Source organism: Athalia rosae, chromosome 6 (assembly GCF_917208135.1).
Source record: "Athalia rosae chromosome 6, iyAthRosa1.1, whole genome shotgun sequence".
NCBI classification, from domain to species: Eukaryota; Metazoa; Arthropoda; class Insecta; order Hymenoptera; family Athaliidae; genus Athalia; species Athalia rosae.
Window position 1 is genome coordinate 728,418 of NC_064031.1, and position 22,910 is coordinate 751,327.

The following is a 22,910-nucleotide window of genomic DNA, read 5'->3' on the forward strand; positions in this document are numbered from 1 at the left end:
TTCACCCGCACCCTTTTCTAGTTTCTCTAATACGCTACTCTCGTCGCTGTTTCTCTTCTCCCATGCCGCTCCGTGTACAAGGATTCTCTCTTTTCAACGGTTATCGCGCTGGGGTGTCCCCGCAGATCCTGCAGGTCCACGCGTTCTAATGGTCTACGCGCCCGAGGGGGTGAAACGGACGAGAATCGAGGGGGTAGGAGAACGCGGAAGATCGTAACCCACATTCCGGAGCGGAGAAGTTACGTAACGATGTTTTTTTTTTTTCCTTACTTTTTTGTCTTTTTTTCTCTTCCGCACACTCGATCTTTCTCGGTTCACTCGCCCTATTCTTTCTTGCGCCTTTTTATTCTCATTCTCGACCGTCACGCCGGCCATGACACGCGTTGTAATCGTTCCACCAAACTTACGAGCGCGGTACACGATCGGCACCGCGCGAGGAAAAAAATTAGAAAAAAATCACAACCGCAGCAAACTCCTTGTATGAGAGAGAAAAAAAAAAAAAATAATAGAATAAAATAATTAATGAAACTCACTTGAAATTAGTTTGCCGCAATTTGAAACTCAAATATCACGTAACACCAATTATCATCGCAGTCATCGCATATACTTTGCAGTCGTCTATAATTCAATTTTTCGAATAGAGAAACTTTCCACCCCTGCGCATCCTAATTCAGTTAAATCTCCTCCATGTAATGAGAGACAATGATATCTCGGTAATTCAAAAGACTCGCGTGCAGCGGTGAGTTTAAGGACGCGGGGGTTGGAAAAAGCTCACGGTTGGCGTGCAGAACTAAGAAGAGGGATTCAATTGCTCTTTTTTCATCGGTTTTTTATTTTTTTTATTTTTTTTGCCAGGGGAACACTTTTTTCTTCCTACGTCTCTTTTTTCGGGACAGATTAAGCGTCGTGATGAATTGTAAATGCGAAGAAAAAGATCTCTCGAGCCGCCATTAGGAATGACAAACAACATTAAAATGCCCGATTATAATCTGATCCAGCTACCTTTGTTCGCTTGTAATACTTGTTTAAAAAATGATTTATAAATCGGTTACGCTCATATTCTGTAGCAAACTGGACCAACGATAAAAACCATCGGCTTCTTCGAAAAATGAAGACGACGGAGATGTAGAAAAAGAAATGTCACAGATAATTCTCAATTAGTTCGTACACAGTTGGTGTACATATACCTTGTACAGTACGTACACGCGAGTACATAGGTATATACGCTGGGTATTAGGTCAAAGAAACAGATGGTATCTGAAGAATAGTTTTTTTTTTTTTTTTTTTTTTTTCCGGAAATGAATGATTCACTATACATATATACCGTGACGGCGGCAGCATCGGCATCGCGCGGGCAGTCGGCGGCGTCACGGGGTCCGTGACCCCACCGAGAGTGGATATCGCGTTTCACGAGATTCGGAGGAGGCAGAAAAAGGAAGGAAAAAAGAAAAGAGTCGGGCGACCGTGAGAGGAAGAGGAAGATAAAGACAGACGCTCGTACGAGGAGAAAAGATGGAGAGAAAATCCGTAGAGTGGGGGGTTAAATGAGGTTCATTTTCCACGGAGAGTACGCGTACCTACACCCACCTATATACCCTACGCATCGCGACGCACGGTCCCGCGGTACGTACCTACCGAGGGGTAGGGAAAAAAAAAAAGGGAGGGCAAAAAGGTAAAAAGAAAAATTGTAGGGAAGGGCGAAGGGAACCCGGTCACTCGTAGCTGAACCAAAAGAATGAACTGACCGCTGTTCATGGTCCAACGGCGAGACAGAGGAGGTATTCAACCTTGAAAGACTGGAGGTGTTGTCTAGGTGTTGGCGGTCGCGCGCGCGACTTTACGTCGGGAAATATGAGCGGAGAATGAAGCGCGTACGTATAGCTCGGTGTAATAAGGTAAAGAAGCGTAAGGGGGTGAGAACGTTTAACAATTCGCCGGTTTATTTCGCTCTCAAAGCTTGACAATGGACAATGAAGTGCCTGGTGTATACCTGTGGTGGTGCAGCGGCGGCGGTACCTCTACGGTATAACAGGACGCGTGACTTGGCCGAGACAAAATTACTGGGCCACAATCTCCCGAGTTGCATAAGATAACGAGGTGTAATGCTCTCGGCTTATGCGGAGCACGTAGCCTTAGGCACCTGATGCGGGGGTGGGAAGAGGGAAAGAGACTTTTTCGAACACACACCCATCCCCTATCTCCTATAATTCCACCTTCCAGCGCGCATCGCCCTTTGCAATCTTTTTCTCTTTTCCCTCTCTATCTCCTCTACTCTCTTTAGCCAGCTGTGCGATTTCGCAGGAAATTTATATCCGCTAAATATTGTTGCGGGAAAACCGCAACGGTGTAGTAAAGGGTTCGTTTATAGTTTCACTTGCCCGGAAGTTGCGCGTTCGACCCGCGACTCGCGCGATGCGAGGGGAAAGAGGAATTCAAAAATCGAAATAGGCGAATGAATTTTTAAGGAGGTATGAAAAAGCAGAGATTTTTTCGCGAAACAAATTGAGCCGCAACTGTTCGTTGTTAATTCAGGTGGGTAAGTAGATTATGTCGTTTCGTGACCCACGTACGGCCGGTTCAGGAACGGCCTCTAGGGGATGAAAATTGGGGCCTGGAATACGTTAATTCGGGTGAGTTCAACGAGGTCACGTGATTCCGAGTCCGATACGTCGATCGGTTTGACAGATTATCGTTTGGGAAATTTGTTTTTTCCTCCTTTTCGGCGGTGATCCCTTTGCATTTAGGGGATGATCGACGATTGGTCGTGGAACGGGTGAGCTCGTAGGATGTTTAAATCGCGTCTGCCCTGGACGAGAGAATTCGGTATAAGGTATACGAAGATGATAAAGTTTTTGGTCGTCAGATCTGGCGCACCGCCGCAAGCTACGCTTTACCCCAGAGTGGGGGTTGGCGACCCCCGACTCCCCTTCAGACCCCACAGCCCCATCGGCACCGAATCCACTCACTCGCGTGCTACCGCTCGCTCCGAACAGAACGTCGAAGAGAGCTTTGCTAGAACCGAAGGTCCGAAGTCGACGTCGAAAGCCACGCGGCCCCAAAAAAAATTCACCATTAATTTCAATTGTATCGATTCTTTCCACCTCGTTATCCCCCCCCCCCCGAACCGTTTTGTAAGACGAGGAAGAATTAAAGTCGACTGCGTTGCAACAAATATACGCACACCGCACGATTATCTCGTTAAGATAAACACACGACATCGATATAATGTGCGTGAGGATTTCCGGTAGAAATTTAATAGGGAGGAGATTGAAGGGTGATTTTGAACACGTGGATCAGTGCTGAAAATAAAGATAAATAAAGTAACAAATGGTATAATAATCATCCCTGACGATTGGTATTTTCAATTTTTACAAAAGACTTTTTCCCCTCCCCAGCTTTAATTACCCCTGATTTAGACGAATTTAAATCGCGATAAAAAAAACCTACCCTCTGGAGGTCCGCACAAGTGAACTTGATTAAAAATTATTTTCACATTTAATTCAATGATAAAGACAGAGAGACCTGTGCCGGAATTTTGAAAATTCTACCGGCAGCCGTTTTCAGTGCTTGTGCAAAAAAAAAAAAAAGAAAAAAAATTCAAACGAAGTAAAAAGAAATGATAAAACGATTGAAAGAATAAGAAGCAAAGAACGAAAGAAACGCCTAGTGATCATTTTATTTCAATACTTCGTGTGTGACTAGAATTTATCTTTTCCACTCAGTGATTTCAATGCGGAAACCAGGGAATCTTGTCAAAATGGAAAGGCTAAAATTGATACTCGTAAGTATACCGAATGTGCATATTTGAAAATTTGAATGATCAATCGTTAACGATTCGCGAAGACCCCACGACAGCTTTTTCTATTTATTCATTCATTTCTTTTTCCTTGATTCACCTTACCCGCAAAAAAAAAACAAAAAAAACCAGCCCTTGCTCTGGGGCATTCTTCGACCGAAGGAATCAGTTGTTCGTCTACTCTGGCACGCGTTCGTGTCCCGGAGTATTTTGTAAAACCATGTAATCTATTTCTCCTCCGTTTTAGTTCCTGTCCTTTCGTTCATTCGAAAATTAATACCCTGAAACGGTGTAATCGGGGAAAAGGTATCCGTTATTGACACACCATGCATAATTATTATTGACTTCACATCACCCTTTAACGTGTACCTGTAACGCAATGTGGATGCAACGTCGAGTTTCCAAATGACGCGCGACGCGATGTAACTGGCATAGCTTAATCGTTTGTATGTTCCGAAATAATTACCTGGTTTCGATAGGAATCAACTCGGGAATCAAACGTATCGATTCACCCGGGAAAATCAGCGAAACCGTTTTCCTACCCTCCGAAAATTGTTCGATCCGTACAAACGACGCGTCTATTTGTGGACTCGTGAATATATTCCACCCAGTAGAGTGAAAATAAATCACAACCGTTATTACGGTAATGATAATTTTTATTCCGGTCGGTAGCCGCCCGTAATCCAGATATCCGAGCGGAGCGATCGTTCGTTATCATAACCGTGCCAAAAGATTGATAGGGATTGGATGTTTCAATTACCATTAACGAGTCCCGAGATCGACGATGTCGAGGGCAAAGGTCAAGTAGTCCCGACAAGTAAATTGATAAGCGTTTAAAAATAAAAATCATTCAACTCGTTACGGTCCCTTCGTATCTCTTTTTTTCTCATTTATTTTTCTTCAAATTTCATTAGCCCTCGGACGCATAACGCGGGTGTTGACGATTTCCTAGCACGTCCAATCAATTAGTATAATTACTACATTAGGAGATAGATAATGAATTTTTCGATTAAAAAACCCTCGGGTATTAATTTAGACACGGAGGCATTTTTACGTTCGATCATTTTCATTGGCAATAAGTAACGCCGCGTACAGAAGATGGGGAAAAAAGTAGAATAAAAAATGGTCGAACGGGTATAAAAAATTATAGAGGAACAAAATTCAATCGGACAATACGATATTAATGAAAATCTGAAACGTTCAATTAACGTGGATTTCAACGAGATTCCCGGGCGTCTGTGTAGTTACCGGTACATACAACACATGTACGCGTTAATCGTGTCATAAAAACCTCGACATTCGAGATAAGAAAATTATTAATTACAGTACACAACGACGTCAACGGCGACGAAGCGTTCAAATATAAAGTTATTAAAAGAAATCGACGAAAAAAATAAATCACGTTATATCTGTACGATACATTCATTCGTATGATTGATAAACTTTATATCAATGAACGCAATTGTCATACTGTAACGCACGACATCCTGTTTACTTCGGCAAACAATATATCTGCGGTACACTGAATCTGAGTTTCCAATAAATATGAATGAACGTTCAATTGAATTATTAAGCTTAGCAGCTAATAATTATACGCACGGACGTATACGTGAGTTCACATATAATAATCCATCCGACGTTATACGTATACACGTTCAATTTGACCGCACGCGCGTAACTAATGATACCTATAATATGCACCTAAGATTTTACCGAATAAAACGATCCCCTTTCATTTCGTTTTCTAACGGGGAGAAAAAAAAGAAAAAGTAGGACAGCTATGACGGTGGGAGAAAAATTTTCCCGGTAGATACATACACGTGTATACATGAATGATAGAATCTATCGATTGTCTATAAAAATAAAGTAATGAGCGGTGTACGTACGTATGTATATACGTACCCCCTGTAATAGTTTGTTGCTAACGAACCGCTGAGCCAGAAAATATGACCCGGAAAAATGATAGGTGAGCCGGTTAGAACATTGTCCGGTGTGCGGGTAGGTTAATTTTCATCGATAACACGTGAAAATCTGTGCAGATGATATTGTTCAAATTTGCGTGGCGAAGGTTTTTTTTTTCGCAAAAAATGGCGAAAGCACAATATGTAAAAATCATAGAATACAAAAAAGGGACGAGCTTCGTTTCGATGCGTCGAGTGAACAATGAGAATGAAGAAAAAGTGAAAAACTTTTGAAAAAAACTCGATTACTGCACCAACGGTTTGAAATCCTGTGTAACGGAATATAGCAGATTACTGAACCAAAAATCTCGCAATGCTTGCTCACGAGATCACTGCACGGTTCGAAAGAGCTTGACAAAATAGAAAGGATAACGGAAAAGAAAAAAAAATAAATCAAAAGCGTCGTTGTAACAACGAAATGGAAACGAAAGCAACAAAAAATAGAAGAAGAAACCAGAGAGGTTTATATGGGTCGCGATGTTGTGTCGATGTGAATATTTCACGCGGTGTTAAAGGTAGTTCAAGAGCTTTACGTGTTTCCTTTTTTGCCTTTTTTTTTTTGGACCTTTTTTTAAAGAGTAAAGCGGAAGGAATAGGTGAAACTACATTCGGAGATAACCGTAATGGCAGTCGGTGGTTGAGTGGGTATCAGAAAAGCGAGTAGCTGACTGCTCTCAAAATTTCGGGACAAAGTCGTCCCGATTATCGGAATCTTATACTCGTACAATCTTAAGGAAAAAAATTTCGTCACAATCATCTGCACGGTGTGATGGACAATTTTGATTCCGCGCACGATCCGCGCACGCTTTTATAGCCTACCCCGAAAAATAGGCGAATGTATCGTACACACTCGTATACGTTGTACGGATCAGACGTCGTACATGTGATTTTTCTTTCCTTATTTTTTTGGTTTTTTCACTTTTTGGTTTTAGTGCGACGTCTCAGACTGTATGATCTTTTCCCCCTTTTTGTCCTCTCCTTTTTCTCCGTCATCCCGCAACATCTTTTGAGATAAAAGCCAAAAACTCTCGCGTCAAACGCTCCGTTGTTTATGGAGCCAACGAGAGTTTTCTTTTCCAGCGTAAGGTGTCTATAGGTATACAGATGCACGGATACACGGCGCGAGAGGAGGGCCAAGGGGCGCGTCGGTTACAAAAGAAAATTTGCCTTTTCGTACCACCGGTTAGAAAAACCTTCCCGCAGGTCGTCCGGTGCCGCGGTAGTTCCGGGAAACCATTCGATTTCGTATCGAGGTGTACGAACGTACGCCCGTGTACGTATACGCTGTAACGTGACGTGGTTCCCTTGGTATTCGACTTCAACCTGTTCCCTACCTGGGTTCAGGTATAGGAAACAGTTTGCAGTAGTTCATCCCGCGGTATATATCTCGATTTTGACCTCGTCACCTGGACAGTTGTACGGAGTCGACCGCTGCACCGGGCGTTCGAGAACTGCACCAAAACCCCCATCAAGAACTTTTTGCTCTCCGTTCGAAAATCGGGAAAATCATTTCTCCATCCTTTGCTGGTTCCGCGCGCACCACCGGTTTCTCGAAAATTCACACAATTACATACAATATCCTTCGAGTGTCGTCCCGGGTGCGCCCCGAAGTCGCCGCCTTTTTCTATGCTCTTCAGGTGTCGACTCCCTCCATTTTTCCAACAATAAAAACGACGGAGAAGGAAGAAAAAAAAAAAAACACGGGGGGAAGAAAAACAGAAAAAAGAAAAAGGGCGCCCGGTACGTCGACCGCGTTGCCCGCACCACCGCGCCAGGTACAATGGCGCGTGCGAAATATATAGGATACCGAAATTTCATAATACACAGAAACTGCATCGGTTTTTACATGGTTTTTCACCCACACCGCATCGGCGGCAACTTTAGTTTCCGTAAGAGAGATCCGCGGCTCAAGCAACAGCAGCAACAGCAGCAGCAGCGGTAACGTTGCAGGTTACACGATTCGTAGCTGTGCGGAGGGCTTTTGTAAAAGGGACAAAAAATAAAGGGGGAAATAAACTAAAAAAGCAAAAAGCAAATAAAAAAAAAAAAAACCCAGCAAGGCGAGGGAATTCCTGAGCGGAGTACATAATATGAGTTACGTATATATGTATACACGTACGTACAAGGCGCATACCTGTACATTCACGGATGATCGTCGCGCCGGTTGCCGCAATAATTACGACTGTGCTAAACGCGGTGAGTCCGGTACGTAGGTACGGAGCGAAAGCGAGGTGGACGTAGGTCAGTTTATTTCTTCGAGGAGCATGCCGCCTCTCGATTATTGCCCGGTAGATGTGTGTAGGTATGTCGGTGCCGTCCGTTACTCGGACACGGAGACGGAGACGGAGACGGAGGATTCAGAGTCCTTGGGGACGCTGCGCTCCGAACGAAATATACTTTTTCTCGGGTCCTAATTCCACCCCTGCAGGGACCTAGACGCAAGCGTATCGCGCGGACCTCTTAGAGTCGACGGTGGTATCGAGTGTATCTACACACAGGAATACCACATCTGCGTCAGACCTATAATAACGAACGTCAATTCGTGCGTCAGATTTAAGCTTAAGTCCTCAGCCCGAGTAACCGACGCAACGCCACCGCGGCACCGGCGACGAGATCTGCGGCTAGAAATAAAAAAGATCCATCGCGTTCGATTTTTCCATTCGGACGGGATGAAAAAATATCTTCGCTGCGAGAAGATCGGAATTAATTTTTTCCATTTCCCTTTTTTTTTTTTTTTTCATTTAACACCGTTGACGAGCCTAAAACGATCGACACGGTGTGACGTGATTCGCGGTACACGGGATTTCGGAGTTTGGAATTTCGAGATTAAATTTTATCATCGTATTCGGTATTTGGGATTTGTCGAATTCCTACGAATCTCGATCGACGAGTCGACGTAAATGCAGGGCGACCCGAGTCCACGTGTAATCCGTGTCTAGCTGCGGACGTAAGTGGGGGCCTTTTTTTTTTTCTATCCTCCTTTTGTTTGTTCAAACGTGTACTCATTTATCCCGGTAGGAATTCGAAAACTATTTAAAACGGAATACCGCATAATATTCTCTGAAAGGCTTTTCTCTCCGTACCGATCGGGGGAACGTCTCGTGCACACGGGGATTTGTCAGAGATGTGGAAATCACACCGATGAATACCCAAAACCCTCGTATACCTCAACAAAAGTGACGCGACGCCCTAAAAGGGTTCCAAGTCTCGGAGAGATATATAGCCCGAACCCACGTATAGACGAATCCCAAAGTCGGTCGCGTTTATCTTGGAGATTCTTTAACGCTTAACGAGTTCCTGGCAATCAAGTCAGCCAATAGGATGACGTGGAGTTTCTATTCCTCATCCGCGACTCCGGAGAACAATTAATTCTTGCCTAAAATTCTTCCTTCCTTCTCTCGATTCCTACTTCTGCTTCTCTCAGATTTTTCCTCCCACATCTCACATTCTCGTGGATTGAAAAATCTGGGAGAATGTAAACGTTCCACAAATATACGTCAAAAAATTAAGAGAAATAAAAAGTAAAAATTGTAAAATCAACGATAAGATGTGAGATGTGTGCACAACGATAGGCCGCGAGTTCTACATCTGTTACGTACGTACGAAGCGAGATGGTTACGGTCGAGGCGCCTGGTATTAGGGTCAGGTTCGAAGAAATGATTTCTACTCTTTCTTTCTGAATTTGAAAGAACTTTTTATTTCGTCGGTGAGCCACCGCGCTGTGTGGGTAAAATTAAATATTTGCTCGAATTTAGTTTGCGCGGCGTTGATTTTCGTTAACTCTGTGCTTTCGGATACGGGTACGCTCGGTGTTTAGTCTTAAGGTGTACGACGTGTGCACGCGGAACATTTCCGTTGTTTTTCACCTGGGTTAAGTTATAGTAAAATATATTCGTCCACCTCCGTATATAACAATATACGTCGGTGAAACGCTACGCGACTTTTTACCGCTCCCTGCACCCGTAGCTCGTATAATGTTGTTGCAGCAGCAGTCGCACTGGGTAACTGAACCTTGTAATTTTAGTTTTTACAATCTCCTTGCCGCTGCAGCTACGAGGCGACTCCTCGCGACGTCGGTATACGCGATAAAAATAACTATATAATCCACAGTTATTGCACGGGAATATTGTTTAATAATTACGCCAACGAGAGAGCTAAAATTTATTTACGCAGGGATTATCGTCGTTCGATCGCGAGATGCTCCCGAGGAGACGGTCGACCGCCTTATTAATTCCATCGTGAGATACAAATTCTGCGAATTAACGATCCGGTTGGCGAGCGAGCGATTGAAATAATGAAAGAGGGATAAAAGAAAATCTACGATAATGGGTACGTACCTACGTACGGATAAAACTGGATCCGAAATGTAAGTCGCGTAAGGTACATGTATAGAATTTGGCAGGGGATTCCACGAATGGAATGCACTACGATAGGAGGTCGCGAACATGGAGATTTGAATGCGGAAATCTAACTGCGCTACGTACGCAGAGATTTCGCTAGGTATCCGTGCACATATTTTCATGTATCGGATAGAAATATGTAACCGAATACCACTGCGGCGTCTGTTCTCCCGCCACGGTATAATGGCGAAGCTTGCGGCCGGGTGGTGGTGTAGAATACAAGAATTTTCCCCTTTTCACCGCTATCAGGAAATCCATAGAACGACGGTTGAAGAGCCAACAATAAACCCCGCAGTGAATTGAGATGCCGATTATTGAACATCATAACCTTTGGCTTCTCAGCCGTACAATACCCTATACGAAATCTACCGACCGGAACTGTCGGAGCACCCCCGAGGAAAAATGAATCGCAAAAAAAAATATCTATAAATAACGCGACGATAAAGTATCGACGATCAATCGAACGTCAAAAAATTATCGTTTATATTTGTACGCGATTTCACCTTTTCTATTTTCTTTATTTCTTTTTTTTTTTTTCCATGTAAATTTTTCGTCATTCGGAGCGCGAATCGACGTAATGGGTGTTGTTAATCCGAATCGATTTTCACACGTTGGTTGTATAATAAGATATACAGACCGACCGAAACCACGGCTCAATCAAGACCGACTTCTACCCGTGAGTTTGCCGGATCCGGGGGGAGAGAAAACTTTTGTTGTGGGATTAGAAGTTACTTTAGAGTTGATATTCTTAAGCTTTTCCCCATCCCCTTCTTACCTCTTGAAATTCCTTTCTTCTGCAGTTTCGCTTCGTTCTACTTTGGGAAAAGAATTATTTCTTTCCAAATCCGAAAAAATAAAATAAAATTTAAGGGGAAAAAAATACCTTCCAGTAGGTCATGAGCTCTCCCGAAAGTACCACACCCCCTTTTAAAAATCGCTCACAAAAAATGAAACGGCGTGTAAAAAAAAAAAATACACATACAATTCTAAATGAAATCTCCCGAGGGGATTGTTTGCGCGTTCTCGATAAATTGTTAATCTCAGCGCACACAAAAAGTGATCCCGAGTTCGTTTGTCGTTGGAATAAAAAGGGAAGACGAAAAGAAGAACAATAATTTTATGGTTTATTGTGTGCTAATTTAATACCTCTCGTCCTACATGCCGCACGTCCTACTCGCGAGTCCGTTGCGTCGCTTTATAACCGTGAGCCTCTCGTGCATAATCTTAGCGAATCCGTGCGCACCAATACCGAGCGTTGTACGTGTGGGTTAGTTTGCGTTTAATTTTTTTGAATTAGTCGAAAAAACTAAAAAATAATAATCATTAATGGAGTCCACCTAATTAGCGTGGCGCGGTGGGACCAGCCTTAAATTATTCCGCCAGCGAAGCGTTTTTACTTTATCCGGGCATCGTCTGTTATTAGCAATCTCGCCGCTTTACGTGGCAACCCCCTTCTCCCCTTTCCCCACCCCCTCCCGCCGATTTATCGCGGATTAACTTTTATACAGCGTGACATAATTTTTTCGCATACATTCGCGTACGTCCTCGCGGCTCTTTGTTCCCTTCCTCTTCGATTATCTCATCGGAGAATTGATAATTCAGCGATGGTTTTATTTTTTTCGGCTTATTTCCACCCACTTTTAGGGATGTGTAATTTGAACGAATGATATAATATGCGGGGTGAAAGAGGGCATTTGTGGATTTACTGGGATCGGTTATGAATAATAATCATGCCCCCGGATCGCGGGAGTCCGGAATCTTCGATTCAAAAGTTGGTCGCGGGGTTGTGCGGGTGGTGGGAACGGTGGGAACGGTGGCGGTGCAGCGAGCGAAGGCAAATGCAATTTCACCCATTGATTGGCGTTTCCAAGGCAACCTAGAAATCTGACGTCATGTACCCAAGACCTTCAGGGTTTTAGCGGTAAGAAAGTTAGCTACTTTGGTACGAGGTCGATATCAAAATTGGCGATTTCTGGAATCTCCCAATTATCTTATACATTCTCCTCAAATAGACGCGAGCGGAAAAGTGGCGAACGCTTTGCAGGTTCGCCCGAATCTATATACACAACCGCATACTTTTATTCCACCTTGTTCACTTTGAATAGTGCAACTGCGGCAAAACTAACTATCGTTATTGTACATCGTAAGCGAACTTATACCCTACAAAAGTTATCCCAACTTAGTTTATAAAAGATTGTTGAAAAGGATGAGGGAACGGAATTTCATGAAATGCTATACGATCGTCCGATACTTTCACCCCCCCACCCCCCCTATCGCGCTCGGGGATGCAACCGACTAGAATAATATGAAATGAATTATCCTCGGGCAGTTCCTAAGATTTTTTGTTTCGCGATATTATTTATTTTTGTACAAAAATGGCGGCATCCGTACCCGATCGCAACGTTTCGGGTTCGAGCATTATTTGAATTTTACATTTTCACTCGAAGGCGGAGCTTGTACGGGTATTTAGATGTATAAAAGGTGACTACGAGGTGAATATGAAATGAGGTGAATTGCAAATTTAACATTGAACGAACGAAACGAATGATGTTGTTTAAACAAAAAGGAATTACAATCCTACCGAGCAACGCCTATGAAGCAGCGATCCGTTAAGGATAACCAACAATATCATAACAACTGCGACCCAGGGGTTCAAACAAAAAGAAATACGTACAAAAATTCCATCAACAAATCAACGAGAGAAAAAAAAAGGAAGTACATTCTACTCCAAAGTACGGACGTACGTTTTTTTACTTCACCGGTTCCAATTCCGCGTTAAAAATCGATCCGCGGGTAAAAGATTATTACCGGGGGAAGGGGTTGATTTTGAGATTGAAAAAAGGAAGTACGCGAAATCGACGATTCACATACGCGCGTTACATACGTGTGCTGGTACATTATCGGCGACCTGGTCGATCATTCGGAGGGTTGAAATGTAGAACCCCCACCCCCGGTGGAAGGCACGTTGGTTTTCAAAAATGGATTTTCAGAGCTTATTATTGTGAGCCGCCCATTAATCAGAGCCCACGTGTACGCGTATAGGTATGCACGTACGACACACGTGCGTTAGTGCCGATCCTAATTCCCTTTTATATAAATCGTCGCTACGCTACTCGATTTATACAACCGAAGGTATCGCAAGATTATCGCGAGCTTGCAGCTAAAAAACTCAACTGTTATACATATCAAGTTATTCAGATTCGTATTTATAATACCGGACACTTATTGCGCGCGTACGCGTATGCCCGGGTGGTTATTCGCTGCAAGCTTCTAAAAATTATTCCAATCGCAGATCGATGCGTCTATCGGGATATGTGTCCGCGTGATCGTTCGTCGCAGCCGACAATCGCGTGAAATTTTTACACCTCGTCTGGAAGCACTTTGAAACGTCAGTCGGATTATTCGAATTTCTAATTACGGATCAAAGGGTAAATTGTTTTCAACAAAGTTATCGAAAGCTAAATGAGAGTACGAAATGAATCCGACCCATACGATCCGCGCAGACAATACGCGTCCCCGAATCCACGGGGAAAACTTGGCACCGGCGGATTCCGCGTTAACTGATCCCCCCGACGATCCCTTTGGTGTAAGAGGTTCGCAGATCCGGGACAGTTTGCAGATCTTGCAGTTTGTCAAATTAGTATTCCACCTTTCCCCCCCTCTCTCCTGCATCCCTTTCCCTCCCTCTCGGTCCTTCGAGCGCCAATTTGCGCGGGTAAAGAGGGAGAAGCGGCCTACCTAACACGTACACGCGGGATGTGTAGGGATTTGTACGGGGGTAGTAAACGGCGGGATATTCCGGACGGGGTGAGAGGTGAGAGATGAGAGGCAACGGGGCAGGTGAGGGTGTCGGATATTAATCGGTACTCTTCGTCAAGGAGTTCGCAGTGGCTGTAAACCGCATCGGATACACACCGTCGCGAAATGTGCAGACTGACAAGACCTGATTGGCGGTTGGAGTGGTCACGTGCCCTGCGGATCAATCAAACGTTATACCGAGATCGCGTCATCGCAAAACTACCCGAACCTACGCCAATCCATTTAGCGTATCGTCGCGTCGCGTCTTACGAAGCGACCCTTATTTACGCCCGCCACTTCTATTTCATCGAAAGCTCGCCGATCGTTTTTTCCTCTTCAATTTTTCATCCGCATCTATTTATTCGCGTACCTTTATTTTTGTTTTCGCTCAGTTTTCGAAAGAGTAGTGCTTCCTGCGACGCTACGCCCCCATCTAATTTCGCGTACGTATACAGCGCGGCAAAATTTATTTCGTCGCATTACGACGTAGCGCGAGAAATTATTCCCCCGGCTGAATAAAATAAAATAAACCGGTGAAAACAGAAGATAAAAGGAAATCGAAAAAAATAAAGAGAGTGAAAACAAAAAAAAAATAAAAAAAAAATCACGAAAAAACGAGGAAGAAAAAATAAACAGGGGGAAGGAAGAGAGATTCCCGGTTAATCGGATCGCGCTCAACGGGTCTGGGGACACCCCTGTTGATAATTCCCTTGCGCAACATCGACACGGGTCGTTGACAAGCGCTTTTCTGCAGCCTACGTCCGCGGGGTGGTTGAATAAAATGACGAAGAAGAGGATTTTTTATTTTTCACCACCGCAGTGTGCAACGCACGTCGTCCTCGTGCACCAAGTACAACTGAAAACGAGTGGCGTAATTCGAGAGGCGTATGGTGAAAATAATCGTGGAATCGGCAAATTAATACGTCGTCGAATCGTTGATCGTAACGAAGGTGAGTCGGGGTGGTTAAGCGGCGCGACATCCGCATAGGGGTGCACTCGGCGGGGGTCGGATCGCGGCGTTGGCGACGAATGAAAATATGCCTGAATAATACGTGGGCAGGGTAGACGTGCAATACAGATCGTTCGGAAAAGGGTTAACGTGTAACGCGGGGGCGAAGCGATGTCAATCCTCCACCCCCGGCCCGAGCACCCTCGTCCTGCATATTTCTGTCTACCGCCGAACTGGAAGATACATCTAGATAAATGCGGCGAAACGTGCCCGCAAAGCAAAGCGCTGTTAATATTTTGTCCCCCCGGAGGGTAACGTCATACGTAACCGCAGGTGAGTTTGACAATTGTTCTTCGACTCGGAGGGGTCGAAGATTTACCGTCAACGTCTTTGAGTGGCTGTCGTCGTTGCGCACAAATTGCTGCACACCGCCGAACAAAAAAAAAGAAATAAAAAAGGAAGAAAAAAAATTCCTTATAAACGAGGCGGTATAGCCGCAGAATGGGCTTCTTACGAGGCGCGGGTATAACTCCGAAGATGCGCGAAATGTAGAAAGCGGTGTCCCTGCGAGTGTGTAATGTACACCTATAGAACACGCGGGCGAAAGAATGCTAGCGGCAAAATCGTCACGGTTAAATTCCGCCGTTTAAAGGTTAACAAGCTAAACGTGTAGCCCGATCTTTGACGGAGGTCGTATTGAAGCTCCGCTGAGAGGAGTCCTATTCCGATCGGTCAATAATTTTTCAACCTTCCCCCGTGCCTAAAGGACTGGAAAACAAGGCCGAATAGCTTCAGATGTGAGCACAATTTTTTATCTGGAAAATTTTTCACCCTACCACGGAGAGACGAAGAAAATATACAGGAGGGAAAAAATAAAAGAAGGAAATTTAGAGCTCTGGCGGCCCGTCATCTCACGTCTCGATTCGAAACGGTTTTCCTTCGCAATTTTCCTTCTCTCTTTTTTTTTTACCTTCACTCCGCTTCCCACCTTTTTCTGCTTTTTTTTATTTTTTTGTTCCACCGTACTCGACGGATTCGCAAATCTACGTCTTCTTCGAAAATTTTCCCAAATTCAATTCGACGTTTGTTGTTTCATCAATTTCTACGTCACCTTTTTTTTTTCTCTCGTAAGACTACATTCGATTATTAGAGGAGTTCTTCGCGATTTCTATTCGTTTTTCGCCCAGTTTGCTTCGGTTATTTTCCTTCCGACCGGAATACAATTTTTACAAACGTTAAACTGCCAAGAGTACCGCAATTCTCTCGTTCGGCTCGCTCGTGCGGCGTACCTGCAGCGGCATTTGCGGAGACAAAGTTGGCTTGGGTACCCTATACGTCTGGTTCGGTTGCGATTTGAGCCGATGTATCTGCAGGTAGTTCGATCGTTCAAAGGTTTACTTAAAGATTCAACGAGTTTGTTCGTCGGTGAATTTTATTCCCTGGCAAAGTATAACATAGGGATTGAAATTTTCTGTATATATATATATATATATACATATATATGTACTCCGCCGAAGCAGACGAATACCTGCAGCGGAATCTGGAGCTCGCCACACGATGAAAGGAATTTCCGCAAATATAGTAGCTCATTTTATAGGTAGGTAGTTCATAATATCGCAGAATTTTGCTCCACCCGATTAGCTGTATTCGCTTTTTTTCTATTCGCGTTCAAACTTCTCAGCGCAGATATAACGTAGGTACGTCGCTGTATCGGGAAAACGGAAACATTTTGGAAAATTGATTGAATTAAAATCCGATAAAAACTATACGTAAAATCCGAAACGTTGCGGAAAACGATATTATCTATATGCTAAGAAAATTGGAGCGTCCAGAAGATATATCTTATGGAAGAGTTCTGGTCCGAAAGCGGTGTGGATACACGTACATACCTATAAGTATAAATAGTTACCGCAGCTATACGTACGTGTAACACATACCTGTACGGATAACATTTATCGCTATCTCGTATCTGAGCTAAGCCCATTCCGTGCGAGAACTTCGTCGTTTCGTTTATCTGTAGTTCGTTCTCTCTCTCTCGTTTTCCGCACGTTTTCGCTTTCGCTCCACGCGTAGTTATATATTATCGCAGCTACATGTAGCGCGTTAACTGGACCAAGTTTATTTGGATACCCCTCGACGTTATTTCGCGAAAGAAACGCGCGACGCGGTCCCCATTTTCTCGTACATCGGTGAGGAAAAATTAAAAAAAAATAACTCACCGACGTCGACGTTCGGGAAAAAAACGCCGACTGGAAACGCGCTTCGGAATCCTTACTTTCCCGAGTCAAATAGAGCGAACAACATCTCGTTCGAATCGTAATGAAAGATCCGCAGCGGAACCGATACGCGCGCAATTCCGTAAGTAGTGCAGTCCGCGGTATGGTCGGACGCGAAATATTTGCAAAACTCTTCCGGCGTCCTGTCGGTTTCGCGGTGAAGGGGACGAGACGGTGATTTAAAAAAATTAGCAAATAAATATTTCCGATCTACATATTTTCCCCGTCATTTCGCCACGTGTACGTATATATTTCGATCGGAATTCGGCGTACCGTGCACATTGCACATACAATCGACGTTGCATCGAAACAGATTCGCGTTACAGACGTGTAACGTGTACGCGGTACTATATTAAAGGTAAAAGTTTTGTCCGATCAACTTTTGGCATTTTTACAAGCCCGAATTGAAGTGGCTGACAAGGATTTTACTGTCCCAAAAATAGAAGGAAGCGAAGTAAAATAAACGAAAAAAAAAAAAAAAAATAAAAGAGGAAAAAAAAAACAAGAACCGTTGCGGTGCGCCAGTCGATATGCATTCGCGAGCCTCCGATGCACCGGCAGCAGTGGCTGCACAGCGGCAAGTACCGCAATGGTACCGAGTGCCTGTCGAAAACTATGAAGCGTTTCTCGTCAAAGCTGCGGGATAATATGCGTACAAAGGTGGCTCCGGATACCTACGTACAATGGCGGTACTTTTGTACCAGCGTTTTCCGAGGTGAAGAACGCCAAAGTTTCGCTGAGAAAATATTCCTCGTAATTTTAACGTCGTCGTTAATTAATGCGACAAAGGAGGAAGGAAAGAATGACTCGGGTAGCCATTTTTTCCTCCTCCTTATTCCATAAATACAGCGGGAGTGTCCGGGGGGTGTGTTTTTCATTTAGATATTCAGGGAACGTTCCCAAATCTTTGAACCGCGACCGCGCGTCCTCTCGCACGCGTGTGTACGGAGGAAAATCTGAAAAAATATGTCGGACAAGTAGAATTTTAAATGAAAGAAAGAAAAAAAGGAAGCGAATCACGGACGGGTATTTTTTTAGTTTTTCAAACCGATATTTCCATTATCGATCCCTCGGCTCGGGCGTGTCGTACGTACAGAGGTGTGAGAGCGGAACATAGCGTCACGTGTGTTTTTGCACCTCGGCAAGATTCGACGAACGGGACAAGAATCCGCCCGCAGATATGACGTACCTCGGTTGATCGCGATGCGCTTGATTTCCCAGAGCGTCGGGATCTCGATCCTGCGGTACGTCGCGTCACGTTCGGGTATAAAGTAGAATTTGAATTTTAAAATAACGCGGTCGCGCACGTCCCCGTTCACCTCCGAGTATTCCGCCGAGTCGCAGCTGCACCCCGGCGATTCTCGGACTCGGTCGGACATCGCGTCGCGATCGGATGCGCGAGTCGCGGCGGATCGGCGGATCGTCGGGGATTTGGGGGGTGGTCGCCGCGTCGTCCGTATTACCGCACCTATACGCGAGCTCCCGTCGGAGGGACTGTCGCCGTACCGATATCCCCGAATGCTATCTACGATTCCCGCGGAACAAAGCCGATACAAAGCTCCGCTATGGAAGGTCAATTCGAATTTGGAACAATGCGTCAATCAGGTCGCAAACACCGGTGGCCGTCGGGGGTGGTCCGCTCAAATCTGTATGCACCTGGCTATATCGGGGAGTTGCGGCTGTTGCTGCATTCACGTGATTCGTACGACTACCGCCGGACGATGCGGGACGGATGACCGGGAGCCATTCGATCGACGGGCCAATCACTCCCTGCGCCAAAACTCTACACGCGTTGTTCCAGGGGGGGGGGGGGGCGTCCCTGCCGCGATATAGGCTCCTTTTATTCAACCGGTTGTCTTTTGTACGTCGATACCCGCTGGACGTCGCTTGAAATTCGTCCGCCGCGATATCCGGATAACGCCGAGCCCCCGACCGATGTTTCCCAGAGACCATCTCCGTCGCACTGTGTACGTCTCTATGTTATTATCGCTACGGGGGTGGAGAGCAACGCGCGCAGCACGGTTGACGATGCGAATGGAAGGGAACAAAAAAAGGGCGCAGGGCTACCAGGTTGTCTTTAATTTATCAGGGGAGTGTTGTCATTCTCGTTTACGATCGTGTTCGGTCGCCGCGTCTTTAAGGGGTGGTAGCCGTCGGTCGTATCAAATTTGCCCGAACGATAAAGCGAATAACAGGAGCTTTAATAATCTCGGATAGCCGTCGGGGCAACGGAAGCGGCGACGGCGGCGGCGGCAGCAGCTGTGGGATCGATATAACCCACTCGGACGATTAGGTATCGGCAAAACCTTAATCCGCAAGAAAATCGAGGGAACACTTTCGAGCTCGCGTATAGTGTAACCGGCAAACTTTCTCCGCAGCTGTAACGGGGGCGAGGAGCTTATCCGCGGATTCATTCCATAGCAGACTCAAACTTGACGTGTATTAGTTTCGTGCGGTTCGATCCGTCGGAATTAAATACGTCGGTTGCTCGGTCCTTAAATATCTGTATTCGCGGGTCGGAGGGTAAGAGAAAATAATTCCGAATGGGCGCCCGCGCCTCCCGGGGATCCGGAGGTGGTCGGGTATCATATATATAAGTATGAAATTTGTCGTCCGATTTATATCTGCGGGACGACGTTATCCGTTAGCGCGGTTTTCGAAAGGGTTTAAAATTTCCGGATAAGAGGGCTCGGCTGAGGCATATCCTTGAACGTAGGGGCGGTTGAATTATCTCTCCGCGTCGCGGGTATATCTATATAGCGAGGAAGCTGAAGTTTTGGAAAGGTTATACCTCTCGGTAGTAAGTCGGAACGGCTGGTTCGTTTCGCAGTAGGTTGGCGCGGGTAGGGTCGTGTCGCGCGTATCCGCGGATGAAGAAGAAATTCTCATCGTTGTCGCGATGCGTCGGCAGAGAGAGAGAGAGAGACGCGCGGGATTTGGAAGCGAAGTAACGTGGAACGCTCTCGGTACCCCGTACCCCGTGTACCTAAAAGAAATAAAGAGCGAAGGAACCCGCGCGCCGGGAGACGAGTCCCCCGGGATAGGCCACTATCGTAACAGGGTTGTCGCACACACCGCCGGAATACGAAGTTCTCCCATTCCAAAAACCTTCTACGGACCGAAGTGTCGAATCAGTCCATAACTCCCGGGCTCACGTCTATACCTCACGGCTAGCACGATCCGTTTCTAAATTCAAATCCGCAGCCAACCGTCTACCGGAGTCCTACGCCCTATCGGCGCCCGGTGTCTCCTGGATATTTGGATTTTTTTCTCGCCCCCCGCCAACGCGGCGGAGGGAATCAGAAATGCAGGAGGTCGCCGACGATCGCGGACAATGCACGGTTCGCCTGGGCGTGAAACCGGCGCTCGATTACACCGGTCGGAAGAGACGGGGTTGGATTCGGGAAACGTGGAGTGGAAGGGGGCAAATGGACTCGAGGGTACCGAACCCGCTACGCGGGATAGAGCTGAAGTGATAATGAACTAATACCGGTTATGACGTAATTTCCATAATAATAGCCACTTGATTGGCTGGGGGTTCCTCTCTCCCTCCGATGCATACAGATTCAAAATTACAATCTCTGATTGTGTTTACGACGTGGTGAAAGTAGATCCTGATTTACCGATCTTAGATAGAAGAAGGTAGATTTTAGATTCTAGATTCCAGATGTATATCGCTCCGTGAGATCATCGGGCCACGGGCCGGCCGTGCAGCCGAGAAAAAGATTTATACCTGTTACAAAACCGAAACTGTGACACGATCTTCCAAACCAAATCGAACAGCGGTCGTCGAGCGAGTTACCTCGAACCGTGTTCGAAATTCCACAGTCCTCCGGTACGTCGAAACTGTTTTCACGAATGAAAATAATTTCATCCACCGAAGGTGCGTATTATGAAAATGTCTCGGGGATCCGGAGTCCGCTTCTCTCCAATCGTGATTAGTTTGACAATTAATTACCGCGAAGTTTCCCGTCATTAGTAGAAAACCCCATCGCGCCAAGATTCGCAGAGGACGAGAATACGGATTGTACATCGGCGGTATAAGGAGTTTCCAGAGTCGTGCGGCGGTGTGAACTATTTTCAACATCGTTCGATAATCGAGGGACCGAGGGGCGAAGGGGGGAACCTCTTTGAGGAACGAGTGTCGCGCGTCGGTTCGGTTGATAGAAAATCCAGAGTGTGACGAACTCGGAGGAGACGTACGGTGGCATCGGCATCGGCATCGGCATCGGCATCGGCGGCAGCGTGTGCAGTTATGCGGCAAGTGGAAGAAGAAGAGTTTAGCGCGGTAGGCGGGCATGTTCAGGCTTAGCTGAGGATGGTTCAAGTTTATGTAGGGCAATCGATATCATATGTAGGCACCCGAGTACGTACACACCTGGCGTTTTATTTATCCCACCACCTCTACCCCCTCCGTTCCGCATCCGTGCACTTTCTGTATATTTGTGCACTGGAACTAAAATTATCTTGCTCAATTACATGTATCGATTTTCAAAAAGGAGGGAGAAAACGACGGTAGAAAAGAACAATTAAAATCACAAAAGTAACGCGGAATTGAATATAAATAAAACGAAGGCAATCCCGTCGCGGACAGATGGAAAAAAAAAAGAAGGAGAAGTACACGTGATATACGATATTATGACGGTAAGGGGGTTGGTAAAATTGTTTATATTACAAAGTGAGACGTCGAGGTTGGGAAATTGGATCCGGTGTTTGACGTGGTGCGATGTGTACAGTACATTGCGTAGGTATTCAATTTTCATCTTATAAGTTCGAAGGTGAGCTCGCGACACCGGAGCGCTTAATTGCGAGGGTAAATTTTATTCAGATCTTTGCCCGGGAGCAAATGAAACGCGCGAGACAACGTACGCAAATCAACTATACACGCACAAATGTTGGCGTTCATTCTGCGATGCATCGTCGAGATCGGCGAGTAAAGTCGAAACAAAAGGAGCACTTCGAAAACGTAATTTCCAGGGGAACTCGACCCGACATATTTCGTCCCGTTTTTTTTCTTCCACTTTTTACCAACGAAATAAATTTGTAACCGGAAAAGCAAGCGGATCGCGAGAAAGGCGGACAACCGAAACGACTAACTCGTTTCTCGTTTCTCTCCCCCTATTTCCATCTTGGTTTTGTATTATCAAACTCCTTCATAATAACGAGCTGGTCGAAAGACTCGGGGCGCCACACCCAAGTTGGGACGAGGAGCCGCGGAGACGAGCGAGAAACTTCATCGGTAGTGTTTCAGGGCATGACGAGAAAAAAAAAAATAAATAAATCGTAAAATCATCTCGCCTACCAGAATCATCGCGGCGAATTTATTAAACAATTATTCCAGATTTCTCTGTTCGATTCTCTTTTTTTAACAACTCATTTTTATCGTCTCCGAAGGAGGTATTATCTGTGAAAGGAGCATACATTAGATCCAATCAATACATTATTATACCCATAAGAATTGAATTTCCTTGTAGATTCGGAACTTTTATCGGTTTTTCTCTCGGCTCGTTTATTTCCCCGCGTATATAATATATTTATTTTTCTACACGTATCCACGTATACGTTTCTCGGACGATATATCTACATTTCCAATACAGTTCCTCACCATAGTTCACAATGAGACACGTGACCGTATAAAAGCCGGGTAATGTCAGGGCATATCTTGTTGGTACAACGTCGTTGACGATATTGTACCGCAGAGAATTTTCAACGATCTACGTAAAACGTTGG

General features: G+C 45.2%; 1 protein-coding gene across 4 annotated transcripts in view; it reads left to right on the forward strand.

Annotated features, from left to right (window-relative positions):
• Positions 1 to 2,972: 2,972 nt before the first annotated feature.
• Positions 2,973 to 22,910, forward strand: part of LOC105693981 (protein madd-4) — a 94,371-nt gene continuing 74,433 nt past the window's right edge. For all 4 annotated transcript variants that reach the window (XM_048657503.1, XM_048657506.1, XM_048657504.1 and 1 more), the window contains exon 1: positions 2,973 to 3,781. In XM_048657503.1, coding sequence (XP_048513460.1) covers positions 3,731 to 3,781 — 51 coding nt within the window. In that variant the 5' untranslated portion in view covers positions 2,973 to 3,730. The remainder of the gene's footprint in view (positions 3,782 to 22,910) is intronic.